The sequence below is a fragment of the Perognathus longimembris genome, chromosome 19 (assembly GCF_023159225.1).
Source record: "Perognathus longimembris pacificus isolate PPM17 chromosome 19, ASM2315922v1, whole genome shotgun sequence".
NCBI classification, from domain to species: domain Eukaryota; kingdom Metazoa; phylum Chordata; class Mammalia; order Rodentia; family Heteromyidae; genus Perognathus; species Perognathus longimembris.
The window spans coordinates 32,624,955-32,641,603 of NC_063179.1; the positions used below are offsets into that span (position 1 = coordinate 32,624,955).

Genomic DNA, 16,649 nt, shown 5'->3' on the forward strand with positions numbered 1-16,649 from the left:
GATAAAGTCAAATTTAAATTTGTCCATATTCCTAGAACGTAACATATGTGAACATTTCATTTTTCTTTTCTATAGGAACTTTAGCAACTGAGTTACTAGTACATTTTTCAAATGTGCCACATTAAAAAAAACAAAACAAAACATGAGAAGTGCCTGAAGTGTCTGAGTAGCAAGAAGTAGAACTTGTATATGGTCCAAGTTCCATTTGAATCTCAAGAGCACAGGTAATACTCATCACTCACTGAGATCAAGTTGAACAGTATCTTACCCTTCCTCCAGGTCCACTGTCACAGCCTAATTCATCACACACTCTGGTGGCTAAACTTACTGCTGAGATTCTTCGGGGCTGGGTACATACAATGTTACATTTGCTTGTTTCCCATCCTCTTAGAAGCAAATCTTCCAATAGAAAATGTGGTACTTGAGTGCTTTTACCACTCCCTGTTTCACCTGCCACAACCACAACCCGGTGCCTCTTAAGAGTTTCCACGATGGAATCTCGGTGTTTGAACACAGGTAACTGTTGTCTTTCCTTTAGAAGTCTCTGATACTTAGGTGTGCTTTGCAACTTTCTAAAGTGGTTTCTAACAGGTTCCAAATCTTCTACATTTGCTGATTCCAAGGTCAATGCAGAAAGATCCTCATCAGAAACTAAATTTTCCCAAGATTCCTCAGGATCTTCAGAGTTTTCTTTTTTACTTTCAAGATGCTGCTGCTGTTGCTGTTGCTGCTGCTGCTGCTGTTGTTTCACCTTATTTAAAAGTTTGGCAATAAAAAGATCACGTGGTTTATTGGTTTCCATTTTATTTAATTCTTCCCGTTTCTTTTCTGTGTCACTCCATTCCAGCCAGACATCTCGATAAGTGGGAGGGAGTAACTGATGAACAGACTATAAAGGAAAATAGCAGCTTTATTTTCATTATTAATAATGATATCAAAGTTCAATAGAATAGAACTTACAACAATAGTTATTTTCCTCTTTAAGTATAAAGCTATTCTTAAACTTATAAACTATTACTTTAACATAACATATAAATGTACATGGGCTGGGAATATGCCCAGTAGTAAAGTGCTTGCCTCCCATACAGGATGCCCTGGGTTCAATTCCTCAGCACCACATAAAGTGGTGCTGTGGCTTAAGTGGTAGAGTGCGAGCCTTGAGCAAAAAGAAACCAGGGACAGTGCTCAGGCCCTGAGTTCAAGCCCCAGGACTGGCCAAAATAAATAAATAAATAAATAGATACATACATACATACATACATAAATAAAAAGATGTGAGATATCTGTTGATCAATTTCAATATGTAAGCAAATTTGGATACAGAATTTTACTGTTACTCATAAGAAATAAACAGGAATAATTAGGGAAACTTGGATATTGAATATTTTTTGACAGTAAAGAATTAATATTACACTATAACATTAAAGGAAAACAAACTTAAAAAAATCTCTTAAATTCAACCAGCTCACACAACTATTTATCTGTAAATGTAGTCCAAAAGTTGGATCAGTCAACTTTCTCTTTAGATCTGTATTTTAAGAGAAAGACTGAGCAGCATTTAGGGTAAAAGGAAGTGAAATTATAATCAGAAATGAGGATTAATCAGAACACACAGTAAAACTGGAACAGAGGGCCATACTAACTTCCATATACTAATGTAGATGTAATGCATATATATTACATATGCATATGTACAAATCCATATGCATATGCATATACATATAAAACTATACATACAATCGTATGTACAATTCTAATAGAGATTAAACACCCCTTATCCAAAATACTTTGAGATGAGAAGAGTTTTGGTTTTGGTTTGATGTTATTTGCATATATATGAGGTATGTAAATCAGGTTAGAACTCAAGTCTAAACATAAAATTCATTTGTTTCATATATACCTTATAAGTTTAGCCTGAATATACAACATTTTAAAATGTTTTTCCATTAAAGTTCCTTGATGTTGAGTTTTCCACTTGTAATGTCATGTCCATGTTCCCAAAATTCAGATTTTGAAGCAATTCAGATTGAAGTTTTACATTAAGGATATCCAACCAATCCATAAATTAGTCCACAAATGACACATGACGTATCTAGGCCTGAAAGTCTTACCTGCCCTTTCACTAAACGATAAAGGGCTAAAGTTGCTCCCAGGTGCTGAGCTTGCATGCCATCCTCTGTTAAGATTGTAGGACAAACTACTAGGACATCATCTTCGGACTTGACTACTCTTACCCTAAAAGAAGTTAAACAAATAAACAACTTCTTTTAAATTCCTGAGGCTGGATTAAAAAACCTTGATCTTCCATTTGTGTTATTTGAAAATGCTCATCGAAGGCAATGCATTAGATCATTCATTCATTCAGATTAAATTCAGATTTAAACTGGGATTTGCTAACTAGGGCTCTACTTCTTGAACTAAGTACCAGTCATTTTTGCTTTAGTTATTTTTCACATAGGGTCTCGGGTTTTTGCCAAGGCTGATTTGGCCACAATCCTCTTTTTTTGCCCTCCACACAGCTTGGATGTCAGTCACATACTACTTTGTAGGTTGAGATGGAGCTTCGCTAACTTTTTGCCCCAACTTTACTTAAACCCCAAGCCTCCAGATCTATGTTTCTAAAGTAGTTGGGATTATAGGCATGAAAGTATGTCTGGCCTAAATGATTTATATGCACTGTGAACCGGAGATGTGGAATTATGCACTGCCACATGTCCACTTGATTCATAAGAAACAGAAATATTTTCATTTTATATTTTTTTCTAAAAGTTAATCTACTTCACCAGGAAAACATACCTACATTTCCAGTATCTACCTACTGCAACTTTTTCAAAGGAAGGGTTTGGACTCTTGGGAAGATTCTTCCTAACCCAATCAATCAGAAATTGTTTGGGAGATTTTCCAGTCCAGCTTCGAGTTGTATAGTCAAAATTTCTTACATCATGAGGTTCTTTCTTTTTATCTAAAAGAGCAAAGGTTAGTTTTAAAATAGTGGTCTCACGGCAACATAAATTCTCTTTTGAGTGATCATAATCTTCCCATTTCTGGGAATACCATTTTCAGAAGAGAAAGGATAAAGATAGGTAAAAAGGTTTGTTTTTTTCTATAGCTGATATAATTCTTTTAATGGACTGAATCATAGAAAATTCTGGATGTGTAAAAGAAATTATCTCGAGAAGACATCAGTCTTCTTACAAAATATCTTAATTTGGAAGGTATCCGATCATTAGTCAATGTAAAAATATAAATCAAGGCTGAGAATGTGGCTTAGCGATAGAGTGCTTGCCTAGCATGCACGAAGGCCTGGGTTTGATTCCTCAGCACCCACATAAACAGAAGAAGCCAGAAGTGGTGCTGTGGCTCAAGAGGTAGAGTGCTAGTCTTGAGCAAAAAGAAGCCAGCGACGGCGCTCAGGCCCTGAGTCCAAGCCCTCAGGACTGGCCCAAACAAAGCAATACAAAACAAAAATATAAATCAGAAGTATTCTTCCTGCTTAACACAGTCATTGCCATCATCATCACCAGCTGTAGAGTACGTGTAGTATTACCTAAAAGGACTCTATGATCCATCTCTTCCATCATTCCTACTCTTCTCCCATAACCCCCTATATACTGTGATCACGGTGGCTTTCACAACTCCTGAGATGCTCTTTTTTTTTTTTTTTGGCCAGTCCTGGGCCTTGGACTCATGGCCTGAGCATTGTCCCTGGCTTCTTTTTTGCTCAAGGCTAGCACTCTGCCACTTGAGCCACAGCGCCACTTCTGGCCGTTTTCTGTATATGTGGTGCTGGGGAATCAAATCCAGGGCCTCATGCATACGAGGCAAGCTCTCTCGCCACTAGGCCATATCCCCAGCCCCGTGAGATGCTCTTAATATGCCTGGTCTAATATAGTTGTCACTAGGCTCATACAACTAGTTAAATGTTTATTTACCCCGATACACTAACATTTTCTTTTCTTTTCTGCCAGTCCTGGGGCTTGGACTCAGGGACTGAGCACTGTCCCTGGCTTCTTTTTGCTTAAGGCTAGCACTCTACCACTGGAGCCACAGAGCCACTTCCAGCCTTTTCTGTTTATGTGGTGCTGAGGAATCGAACCCAGGGCTTCATGTATGAGAGGCTACTGCTAAGCCATATTCCCAGCCCTACACTAACATTTTATATGTTCATTACGCTTATTTTGTTAGGTAACTATCATATTGTATGGACAGTGTAGATATAAAACATTTCCATTCTAGAAAGCTCTGCTAAATAGTTGTGGTACAAATTTTCTTTCACTTTAGACTTCTAATGTAGTGTCTCTCTTCTTTGGAGGGCCTTTGCATTAATTTGTCACAAGGATAACATCTAATCATTTCTCAGATGTCAAGAGTTAAAACCAGGGCTGGGGATATAGCCTAGTGGCAAGAGTGCCTGCCTCGGATACATGAGGCCCTAGGTTCGATTCCCCAGCACCACATATACAGAAAACGGCCAGAAGCGGCGCTGTGGCTCAAGTGGCAGAGTGCTAGCCTTGAGCGGGAAGAAGCCAGGGACAGTGCTCAGGCCCTGAGTCCAAGGCCCAGGACTGGCCAAAAAAAAAAAAAAAAAGAGTTAAAACCAGTAAGGTGTCCCCAATCTAAACTAGGCTACCCTGATTTATATTAAAAGTCAGAGATTTTTTTTTGACACATCACAATTTTTTTGGGTTGGGTTTTTTTTTTTTAACTGTATTTTTTTTGTGGTTTCTTTTTTGGTACTGGGGATCGAACCCAGGACGTTGCACTTGCTAGACAAGCACTTTGCCACTAAGCTACATCCCAGCCTGACACATCACAATTTTTAAATACCCACTTATTTGTATATTTAAAGCTACCTTCCCTAAAGAAAGAACTGGGTTACTTTATTATTGTACACATAGCACTTGTTATTTTGCATTATAAATATTTGAAACGGATGTTGTAAAGAATGATGTACCCAGAGTATACAGATGGAAAAGTATGGTGGCAATCTCCATTGTGGTAGAATGCAAAAGATCTCATGCCATACTAAAGGTTTTGGCTTGTTACTGATGTCAATAGATTTTGAGTCAATTGAAGTTTGAGTTTGATCCTAAGCACTGGAAAAAAAAGACCCCTTAAAAAACAAAAATCAAAATGTTTGTAATAGGAAACTCACACTGAGATCTATGTTCCAAAACACAGCTGGTACAAATCAGGAGAATGAGCTGGAGATTAGACTAAGGCATAGTATTTGTAATTGTGAATACTATGTAAATGAGTTATTATCCTTGCTCCTTCTTAAAAAGCAAAGTTTGACTTCACTGCCATTTTAAGAAGTTAGCCAGAATGCAGAGATGCATTTTATACTGACATAATCTTATGATATTTTATAAGTAAATTACACATTGACCGCTTTTCCTTTATTTTACCTTTTTGTTCTTCAGTAATAGCAGATTTTTCAAATAAATTAAAGTTCAAAGCATTTTCCTCCTCTGTAGCTACAGGAGCCTTTTTCTTTTCATTTTGCTGATGTGAAACTTTGATGGCTGGATTGAAGACTGGATGGTCTTCTAAAGTTTCCATTTCTGCCAAGGAAAACATGTCTGCTTTCATGCATTTGTATTTATGCCTTATTATTTTGCAAAAATGGTTTACAAAATAGTCTTCTGCTTTTCCTGTAGTCAATCACTTAATAATTGCTACTAGGTAGTCTGTTAGAGGTTAGAGACAAGCAATTAGCTTTCGTAAGTAATTTATTTAACAGATGCAATTGGCCTGAAAAGAACATGTTCATTAGGAATGAATATACCTGACTGAATTTGTGTCTCTTTCTTGAATGGAGATATTTTATGGTATAAATCTGTAGATGGCAAGCCATGGCCTACAGCCTACTGTCTATGTATGGCCTGTGAGTTAAGATAGTTTCTACATTTTTCCAATGGTTGAAAAACTATAAATTAGATTACTTGGTGACATTTGAAAGTGACATGAAATGTGGAGCTGTTTCTATAAACAAAGTTTGATAAGGACATAGTCTTCATTTAGGTATTGTTTATGGCTGATTTTAGGTTGTAACAGCAGAGTTCAGAAGTTGTAACAGACTGATCCATGAAGTCTACACTATTCAGCACCATTTGCATTGCTACAGAAAAGGCTGGATACTCCCAGGTATAACTGTTAGCAAAGAGCAGACATTTTTCTATCTGGGAATTTGAAAGTCTTTACCTCTTTGAAATTTCCTTATTTTATCTTGAGCTTCTTTTTGTCCTTGCTTGTTTTTTTCTAGCTTAAAGGTAGCTGCTTGCTCCTTTGCATCTAGAAGTTTTGCTGCAAGGTGCAAGTACCTTTCATTCTGTTCAAAATAAAACAATGAAGAAGAAATAAAAAAAAAATAAGACTAGCTTCTCTGTGGTCAACATACTGTCATCAAAGAGCAAATCTACTTTTAGGAATTTTTCATAGAGAAATGAAAGAAATGGAAGACATACATTAAAAAAAGGCTTCTGAGAAAAATGTGTGTAACAAAGCTGGGTGCTGGTGGCTCATGCCTGCAAACTTGGCTATTCAGGATAAGTAGCTCACTCAAGCGAGCCAGAAGAAAAAGTCCATGGGACTCTTATCACGAATTAAGCACCAAAAAGCCAGAAGTGGAACTGTGGCTTAATTGGTAGAGCCATATTGGCTGTGTACAGTGTTTATTTACTATGAACAATGATGCTATAAACATTTATGAATATTTCCATTTTTCTTAAGTAAATATCTATAAATGAAACTACTCATTTGGTAGGTATTGTTTAACTTTATGTGCATAAGCCAGTAAGTCTTCCAGATTGGTATCAGTTATATCCCATTATCAATGTATGAATGTTCTAGTCACTTCCCATCTCCCTAACACTTATTACTGATGTTCTAAATTGCAGCCATTTTGATGGACATGTATCTCACTGTAATTGTCATTCCTCTAAAAACTAAAAATAACTTACATATCAACTGGCCTTCCATGTTTTTGCAAGGCGTCTGTTTTTAAAAAGTTTCTTCTATAATTGTGAATAGATACATGTTATGTACATGTTATTTTCTTCCTACCATGCTTTTACTCACTGCTGAATTCTAAATTTCCTCCAAAGGCCCATATTCTAAAAGGTTTAGTCACTGAAGACATGTGCTTGAAAACAACACTGGAATCCTACTCCTTCCTGTGTGCCCTGCTTTCTGTGTGCTGTGAGGTGAGCAGCTCCCCTACTTCTGCTCCTATCATGGTATTTTGGCTCACCACTATCTATCTCTGAAACGATGGGGCCCACTGACCATGGACTAATGCTTCTGAAGCTGTGAGCAAAATAATGATCTCCACCTTTTAAGTTGATTCTCTCAAGTATTTTTCTAGTAACAAAAATCTAACTCACTGACCTAGCAGCGTATTTTTATCTTATGATGTTTATTTTTTTCTCCAGAGAATGTGCTTTACTATGTTTTATAACACAAAGAATTTAGCATACTCTTTCACACATAAGACTCAACTTGGAAGCAATGTAATTAATAACTATGGAACAAGCATGTTACTCATCTTTTACATATTCATATCAATCAATATTCATATCAATCCCAGAAGTACTTCTCTAATTTACAAATGAGTAAACCAAGAGTCAGAAAATTATTTTGCCTAGTAATATCTAGCTAGAGGCATCATTTACGTTTCTACTCACAGGATCAAATTTTTCTTCCTCTTCTAAACTGTTAGAGTTGTCACTTTTTTCTTTTTCATTTTGCTGTTCTGCATATTGCAAAATCCACTCTTTTACATTTACCTCCATAGTTTTTTCTTCCTTTACTGGCTAGAAAAAAACAACAACAAAAAAATCTGAAAAATTAAAGTTGGAAAAAGGTATCAGAACTATCTACTATCAACCATTATTTATTCAGCAGGAAAAATGAGTTAAATACAATATTCCCCTAAGAAGTCTAAACCTGCAAAATCCAAAGAGAATGTTTACATAAAGAGTTAAAAAAGAATGAAAGAAGTATTTTTAAAAATTAATGTTAAGCCAGGTGCTGGTTGCTATACTTGTAACTCTAGTGATTCAGGAGGCTGAGTTCTGATGACTGAGGTTGGAAGCCAGATCAGGCAAGAAAGTCTGTGAAACTCATCCTCAATTAACTAATAAAAAAGCTGGAAGTGGAGCTGTGGCTCAAGTGATAAAGTGCCAGCTTTGGACACAAAAGCTCAGGGACAGACAGAGCCCACGCCCTGATTTAATTTTAAGTCCCAGTACCAGCACAAACAAAACAAAAGAAAAAAACAAACTAACATTGTTCTTTAGAAAGAGACTTTAAAAGGATAATACGTTAATTGATTTTTGATAATATGCCCTAGCTAACTACCTTTCTCAGTAATCATGTCCTCCTGTAATTTTATTCCAGAGACTGGGTTTGGTCATGTGACTTACTTCAACTAATTAGCAAATGTGTAGGTAGGGGCTTGATAAAATTTATATACTGTGCTCATCGTCTTGAAATGTAGTTGGTCCAGGGGCTGGGAATATGGCCTAGGGGCAAAAGTGCTTGCCTCGTATACATGAAGCCCTGGCTTCAATTCCCTAGCACCACATATATAGAAAATGGCCAGAAGTGGCGCTGTGGCTCAAGTGGCAGTGCTAGCCTTGAGCAAAAAGAAGCCAAGGACAGTACTGGGGCCCTGAGTCCAAGGCCCTGGACTGGCAAAAACAAAATAAAACAAAAAGAATTATTGGAAGTGGCTCTGTGGATCAAGTATTAGAACACTAGTGTTGAGCTGAAGAGCTCCAGGACAGGGCTCAGGACCAGAGTTCAAGCCCCACAACAACAACAACAACAAAAAAAAAAAAAAAAAGGAAAAAAGAAAACTGTCTCTTAAAATGCAGTTGATCCTCCATATCTTTGAGTTCTATAGGCCTGGAATCATCCAACCTCATGAACAAGGTATTTAGGAAAAACTTTTATATGTACTGAACATGGAGACTATTTTTCCTGTTTCATTATTTCTCAAACAATACTACTTCCAAACGATTTACATAGCATCCACATTACACCAGGGATTATAATAATTATTACATATTATTATACATAATCATTTCGAATGATTATGTACTTTAGCATATAGAAGATGTTCATGGGTATTATGCCAAATTTCCTGTCATTTAAGTGAGCTGAGCACTTGTAGATTATAGTATCCTCAGGGGTCCTAGAGTTGATCCCTTACAGATACTGAGGGACAACTATGCTTGCTCTTGGAAGCCTGATGCCTAAAATAAGTCTGACCTCTCTGAGAAACCATATGTGAGAAAAGCCAACAAAAGCCTGTGGAGAGCTAGCAGAAGCACTAGCTATGAGAGTAAAGGAACCAGTTTGGATATTTCAGCCAGAGAAGTTATCTTCGGCAAAAGAACTATTAAGCTGAGTCTGACCCCGATTATATAATTATTAAAAATTTTAAAAAGTAGTTTCTCATTCACTGTCTTTTGGAGTGGTTTGTTAGGCAACAATAGATACGTGACAGATAGTGATAGAATAGTCTGGCAAACCAGTTTTTGAGAAAAGTGACATACAAATCTAATGTTTATATTCTTATGAGCTGCGATATGTGCCTCATTCTGACTTCATGAAACTCTAAATGTTTAATTCTTGTGTGTGTGTGTGTGTGTGACAGAGAGAAAGAGAGAGAGAAAGACACAGAGAGAGAGAGAGAGAGAGAGAATGTGTGTGTTCAGGGGCTTGAATTCAGGGCATGGGTACTTTCCCTGGGATTTTGTCCTCAAGGTTAGTGCTCTACCACTTGAACCACAGCTCTACTTTGGAATTTTTGGTGGTATACTAGAGATAAGAGTCTCGTAGACTTTCCTGCCTGTGCTGGTTTGGAACCTTGATCCTCAGATCTCAGCCTCCTGAGTAGTTAGGATTACAGGCCACTGGTGCCCAGATAGATGTTAATTTTTGAGATTCAAGCTTATCATCATGCCTCAGCCTCTGGAGTTCTGGGACTACAGAAGTACACCACCAAGCCCAGACTATTTAGTTCTACAATTACCTTGATCTTAGGGTCTTCTTCCCGATTCTTGATTTTAGTTTGTAATGGAGGTGAAATAGTAGCTTTTATTTGAGGAGACTCAAATTTTGGTCTACTTTTGGGTTGTTGCTCTTCAAATTCTTGACTGAATCCTTCAGGAAGTGCATCTTAAGATAAAAGAAACTGTGTTGAAAACAAACATACATATAACACATATACATAAAACACACATATTTGTAAACTATACATATAAGCCAAACATACAGGATTGAATTTTCTTCTACTTCTCATCGTTCTAAGAAGAGAAATACCAGGATTAACTAGTTTTGTCAAACTAGAAGCAGGTGGGCATTGATAGATGATAGCCCACTTTTATGTAGCTATTGCTTTCACCTTTACAAAAGGCTCTCAAAATTTTTAAAAAGAGATCTTAGTTTTTCCCACTCAATGGATGTCATAGCACATGGTAGCACCCTTAATCTGTCACAAAAGCTACCAGCACTTTAGTTCTTGTCAAAGATACAATCATGACCCTCTGCTTAAATGTTCATCCAAGTACAGTACTAAGTTTTAACCAAAACCCAAGAGATGCAGCCTAATACATTACACACAGGCAAAGTATGAGAATTTGTTCATTAAGTACACAGTAAAAATAGAAAAAAAACCCACCAAAACCAAACATACAAATAACTAAGGAGAAAGTACTGAAAAGACAGATATAGATAATGATTGTTGTTTACCATCTGAAAGATTCAAACAGAGCCAGTCCAAAGCAGAATGAAGATCACCTCCATGTAGAAGTGTATTTGTCATGGCATCCTCAATGTCCTTTGTCTTAAATGAAAATGCTTGTAAAGCCATGTATAAATCCTGTGAAAGAGAAATGTAAAAAAAGAAAAATTATAACTGTCAATTTTCTCTTTCATCTCAAAAATTACAATTTTAAGAATAACAGGTGGGGGCTGGGGATATAGCCTAGTGGCAAGAGTGCCTGCCTCATGATACACGAGGCCCTAGGTTCGATTCCCCAGCACCACATATACAGAAAATGGCCAGAAGCGGCGCTGTGGCTCAAGTGGCGGAGTGCTAGCCTTGAGCGGGAAGAAGCCAGGGACAGTGCTCAGGCCCTGAGTCCAAGGCCCAGGACTGGCCAAAAAAAAAAAAAAAAGAATAACAGGTGGGAAGCATGGTTCAAATGGAAGGGTGCCTGGTTAGCAAACTTAAGAACTGAGTTCAAATCCTAGTCCTGCCAAAAAGGAGAGAACAAAAAAAGAATTATCTTTCTTACAGGAGGAGTGTTAAGGATATAGCTCAATGGTACAGTGCTTGCTTGCTTAGCTTTAATAGGCTTTGGGCTCCATCTCTAGCATCATAAATAATGAAAAATGAAAGCTAACTATTTTCTTACTATGCAAAGATAATGCTTACAGTGTAATATGATTCTGTTCAGGAAACTTTGTAAAACAACTTTCACTTAACATTGTAACATAAACATCAAATCATTAGAAATGTTATCGGCAAATAGTTACATGTCACTGGATAGGTATTTCACTATTTAGCCACATACTTTCCTGTTTGAACAGTTAGGTATTTTTTTCCTGTTTATTATATAAGCAGTGTTCCAATGAACACTATTAGATAACATGAACCTTGGAACTGGGCAGAATTGCGTTCAACTAGATTCTGCTTATTAACAATCAGGCTAAAACTGTTAATTTTTTTTTTTTTGCTGGATATGTGTCTTTATTGATTGAGTTTTTTAAAATTTATTTATTAATTGAACACAAATTTTTTTGACAAGGTGTTGTGCAAAAAGGCTACAGTTACATAGTAGGGCAGTGTGTACATTTCTTGTGATATCTTACGCCCTGTTTTTCTTTCCCTTCTCTAGGTCAGGTAGACATATATACAATATACAATGTATAAAGAACATATACAGTAGCCATGTGGCCAAGCCCAAGAAAATTCGCCTAGGGCTTTAAATGTAATGTCGATATTAGACAATATGTCGACAGTAGTCTTATATGAACGTACATACACAGCTTTTGAGCTATTGTGATCCACTGAGAGGCCGATTTTTGACCTTTATATGTTGAGTAGTTGTTTGGTTTTAGTTACATAATGTTGGGTCGCTGCCCCAATCCTGTGGGAAATACCATTTGACAAGCAGTTTTTGGTTTCACAGACCTGAGGTCTCTACTGTCTCTCCGTCTCCCTTTCTTAACAGTCATATATCAGGGAGATCATGCCCCTTTGTAAAACTGGTAAATTTTTAAAGTCTTTACTTTTGCATTTGAAGAAAATGATGCCAAATATACCTCATTGTCAGTTATGATGTCAGAGTAAGCAAACTGCGTGGCAGAGACTAACATAGTACTGGGCAGTATATTTTTTGGAATGTAACCCAGTTTTCTTATCATCATTTCAATGTGTGCCCTGATTCAGTACAATTCCTTCCCTATTCTTGTAGAGGGAAACCATCTATGAGATCTCCATGGAAATGGAAAAGATCATTTTTATCTAGTTAACTGTCATAAAAATGTCACGCTAAAATGGATGCTGTGGCATTTGTTTATAATATTAGCACTAAGGAAGCTGAAGCAAGAGAATGGGCTGTGTAGCAAGATTCTGGCCCAAAGGCAGAAAGGAGAAAGCCCTACTTCTATGTCATGTTTAGAGGTATGAAATATATAGAAACTTTTAAAAATACCTGTAACTTTTTGGCAGTAAGTCTTCCGGAAATCACTCCTTTGTCATGACTTTGCCTTTTATGTTCATTGATGACACCAATAATTCTTTTCTCTAATTTGTTATTAATTACCACCTGTTGAGACCAAAAAAGGTTACACCAGTTAAAAGTTAAATTTTAAAAAAGTCAAAAGCAAATCATATAGTTTTGTTGATTACTCATGTCAAACTGAAAATTTCAATTTCAGCTATAAGCAGATATAGTATATATATATATATTTAGATTATCATGAATTTCTACTTTAAAAAAACTGGGACTAGGGAAAAAGCAACTATATGTGACAAGGAACAAAAAAAAAGAGCCTCTTGATGCCAATTTCTCAAGACAGTGTCTTGTGTCACATTTGGGTGGCTATGATAAAGATTGCTGAATCACCCTACATATACTGAATCAGAATCTTTGGGAAAAGAATCTAGACATCTGCCTTAACGTAAACCGGGTCAAGCACAGAGCCTGACAGAATAAATGCTCCTCTAAAATAGGGGGTATTGAACCCCCACACCCACACGCACACCCACATCCCTTCTTCTTCATACCAGCACCAGGGTCCGAATTCAAGGATTCTTGCTTGCTCATGTGGCTCACTCACTCAGCTGGTGCTCTACCACTTGAGTTATGACTCCAGCCCTAGGTTACAAAATCTTTTGATTCATGCATTTTTCTTCTACTAGCCATTTATTTTCTGTCCCATGATATTTTAACCTCAGAAAATAAAATACCTATTCACAAAACAATACCTTCTCTTTATCATGTTTATCTAAATGCCAAAAATATATCCAGGAATTCATTATAATGAGGAAACATTTATAGAGACAATGTAACCAAGCATGGTAATACAAAAATGAAAGGGGAAAGTTAGGATATTTTATGCAGAGAAGGAGAAAAGCATACAGTTGGAGAAATAATGATTTTTCCACAAACTAAAGGTTCTTTTTTTCTTTCCTTTTTTAATGTAGTCTTGATGATTAAACCAGGGCCTTGTGCATTCTGGGCAAGTTAAAGCTATATCTCTGGCCCTAAAGTTTTTAAATTTTATTTATTTTTTAAAATTATCTTTGTGGTTGTTCAAAAGGGTTCCAACTCAACATATCAGTTTATAAGCACAATGCTTCTTGATCAATGTTACTCCTGCCATCATTTCTTCCCCATCTCTCCCAACACCTATCCTCTCAAGTTATCTGGTATAAAATGATTGTAAGTCTCCTGCCATCCCTCTTTTCTTTCACCTTCCCTTATCTTTACCACCACTCCCTGGACAAAACATGTTTCAGTTTTGTGGTATTTGTTTTGTTAAGCCCTATGTTAGTTTTGCAGAGGAGTTACCCCATAGCACCCAGTCCTAAAGTTTTAAGTGGAGAAGAATAATGAAGAGAGAGTAAGAAAAGTATTCTAAGTCAGATCTGAAAGGAAGTGCATGCCAAGCTTAGAAACATGGGACTTATCCAATCTTCCTATTTCTTTCAGGCTCTCCATATGTGTGATAACTTACTTCTGTTTAGCAAAGATTAACTTGAAAGGTACTACTTACACAAATTCTTTTTACATTTAAGGATACATTGTTTAAAATGGAGCATTTCTGGTAATTATTCAAAACTTTGGTTACTCACTTTCAAAATAGATTTATCCAGATTTGCTGGACCGCCAGAATCATTAGAAGAATTAAAACTATAGATTTTTGGACCTGTATGTAACAGACAACAAATAAAAGACAAATCATTGATTAACATCCATTGTACTATTTTATTTTTCCTCTAAAGATTGCTAAATATTAAATATCTTATTTCAACTTTTTTCCACTTCACCAAATAACTCAATCTAGTTGTTAGCAATAATACCTCCAAATTTTCAAAAATCATTTAACCACCAGTTTCTACTCATTTAGGTTAATCAGTTTCTTCTAAAATTCAAATGTTTATATATCTGTTGTTATTTTCCTATCTTTTAATCAAATGCTTTTCTTCTTGGCATTTAGCTGTGTTAAGACTTTTTGGACAGGTAATTTTGAAAAAAAAACAACACAACAAAAATCACTCCTCAACAAATATGGGTTGCTGCTGGGTGCCAGTGGCTCACACCTGTAACCCTGTCTACTCAGGAGGTTGAGATATGAGGATCATGGTTTGAAGGCCAGTCCAGGTAGGAAAGTCCTTGGGACTCTTATCTCCAATAAACTAATCAGAAAACGTAGGAAGTGGCCTGTGCTCAAGTGGTAGAGCACAAAAAGGCTCAAGGACAGCACCCAGGCCCAGAATTCAAGCCGCAGTACTGGCAAAAAAAAAAAAGGGGGGGGTTGCTAAGTGAAAGAGAGGTAGGAATTTCTATTACCTTTCTCCTTGAATTCAAGTCCAATTGCGACATTATAAATTCTTGGAGCTGCCATAAAAGTAGTCACAACCCTTTGATGGCTGTATAATTTAGTGATGGCTCCACAATTCTGGAGACCAGAAGCTCAAAATCAGAACTCTTCTAAGGATTTAAGCAAGAATGTTTCCTTGCCTATTCAGTTTCTACTGATTCCAGGTGCTGCTTGACTTGAGGTAGCCTAACTCTAGTTTCTACCTCTTTTTTTCCATATCATTTTTACTATATTTAAATCTTTGTGTTTCTCTTGACACTATTAGATTTACGGTCCATCCTAAATTTATCTCAATATCTTCAGTCAATTGTATCTATGAAGTCTCTCAATATTCTTTAACATAAGGAATATTTTTCCCCACTGAGATACCTAAACATTAAATTTAAGTGTCGTTTATCATTATTTTAAAATTCAAAGACTTAAGCTGAGTAGGTACCAAATGACAGGACAGAGTTCATAACCAGTCATGGCAAAAATCAAGTGAGATTCCCAATAAGCCAGGTATGCGGTGGTCTGAGCTTTTGTTTCCAACTAAGTATGATGTTTACTGTCTGAGATTGGCTCTAGGTTTAAAAAGTGTGGAACTCACATGAGGTAATGAGTTACCTAGGAAGCTGAGACCTGAGGATTGTGGTTTGAAACCAGCCAGAGTAGGAAAGTCTGTTAAGCCTCTTACCTTGTTAACCACCAAAAAGCCAGAAATGGAGCTGTGGCTCAAGCAGTAGAGCACTAGTCTTAAGCAAAAAAGCTCAAGGACAGCATACAGGACTGAGTTCAAGCCCCAGGACTAGAGTGCTTGCACGCGCTGTTCTCTCTCTCTCTTTCACACACACACACACACACACACACACACACACGAAACTCTATCTGAAAAATAACTAAAGCAACATAACTAAAGCAAAAATGGAGCGGGGCACACTGGTTCAGTAAGCATGAGGCCCTGGGCTCAAATCTCTGTACCACACACTTAAAAGAAGTAATAATATACATGTTTTAGAAGAAAACGAGTTCTTATGAATATAACTATCTGAAAGTAAGTAGTGTTCTTTTACATTTGGGCATTCTGAACAAGGCCTATTTGTGACTCCCTAAATTACTGCAGTGCTAGACAGCTATATAGGAGATAGTCCATTTAACAATTCATTAAAAAATAAATTCTAACATAGCATGGTTTCCGTATCTTCCAATTGTATGCTTCACCTTAATTCCATTAATCTCTTTCATAAATTCATGTCAGGAGTCACAAAGGAGAATGTATATTTCTGGGTGTCTCATTAGTTATAGTAAAACTCATTCACAAACTTAGCACACTTTATCAAAGCTATGGAGGTGCCCAGAAGCTCATCTAACCTAACTGTAATCCCTTTAAAGAAGCACAGACAGAGGAAGAAATAGTCAAGGTTGAAACAAAGAAAAGATAGGGTATAACAACTCTCAGGAAATTAGAAGAATTCTGAGAAATGTCAGTAAAAAAGTAAGGGAAAGTAAAAAAGATGTTGTTCCACAGAGTAAAACACACACTA

The 16,649-nt window shown here is 36.7% G+C and overlaps 1 protein-coding gene across 2 annotated transcripts in view; it reads right to left on the minus strand.

Annotated features, from left to right (window-relative positions):
• Nucleotides 1–16,649, minus strand: part of Dhx29 (DExH-box helicase 29) — a 44,754-nt gene that overhangs the window by 26,579 nt on the left and 1,526 nt on the right. Inside the window, exons 2-11 of one of the 2 annotated variants that reach the window (XM_048368555.1) lie at nucleotides 14,378–14,451; nucleotides 12,732–12,845; nucleotides 10,762–10,891; nucleotides 10,043–10,188; nucleotides 7,686–7,814; nucleotides 6,205–6,331; nucleotides 5,409–5,564; nucleotides 2,797–2,962; nucleotides 2,112–2,235; nucleotides 269–889 (exon numbers count right to left, since the gene is read on the minus strand). In XM_048368555.1, the coding sequence (XP_048224512.1) occupies nucleotides 269–889; nucleotides 2,112–2,235; nucleotides 2,797–2,962; nucleotides 5,409–5,564; nucleotides 6,205–6,331; nucleotides 7,686–7,814; nucleotides 10,043–10,188; nucleotides 10,762–10,891; nucleotides 12,732–12,845; nucleotides 14,378–14,451 (1,787 nt within the window). Of the gene's footprint in view, nucleotides 1–268; nucleotides 890–2,111; nucleotides 2,236–2,796; nucleotides 2,963–5,408; nucleotides 5,565–6,204; nucleotides 6,332–7,685; nucleotides 7,815–10,042; nucleotides 10,189–10,761; nucleotides 10,892–12,731; nucleotides 12,846–14,377; nucleotides 14,452–16,649 lie in introns of those variants that run through there. The other variant, XM_048368556.1, reaches the window with a different exon arrangement.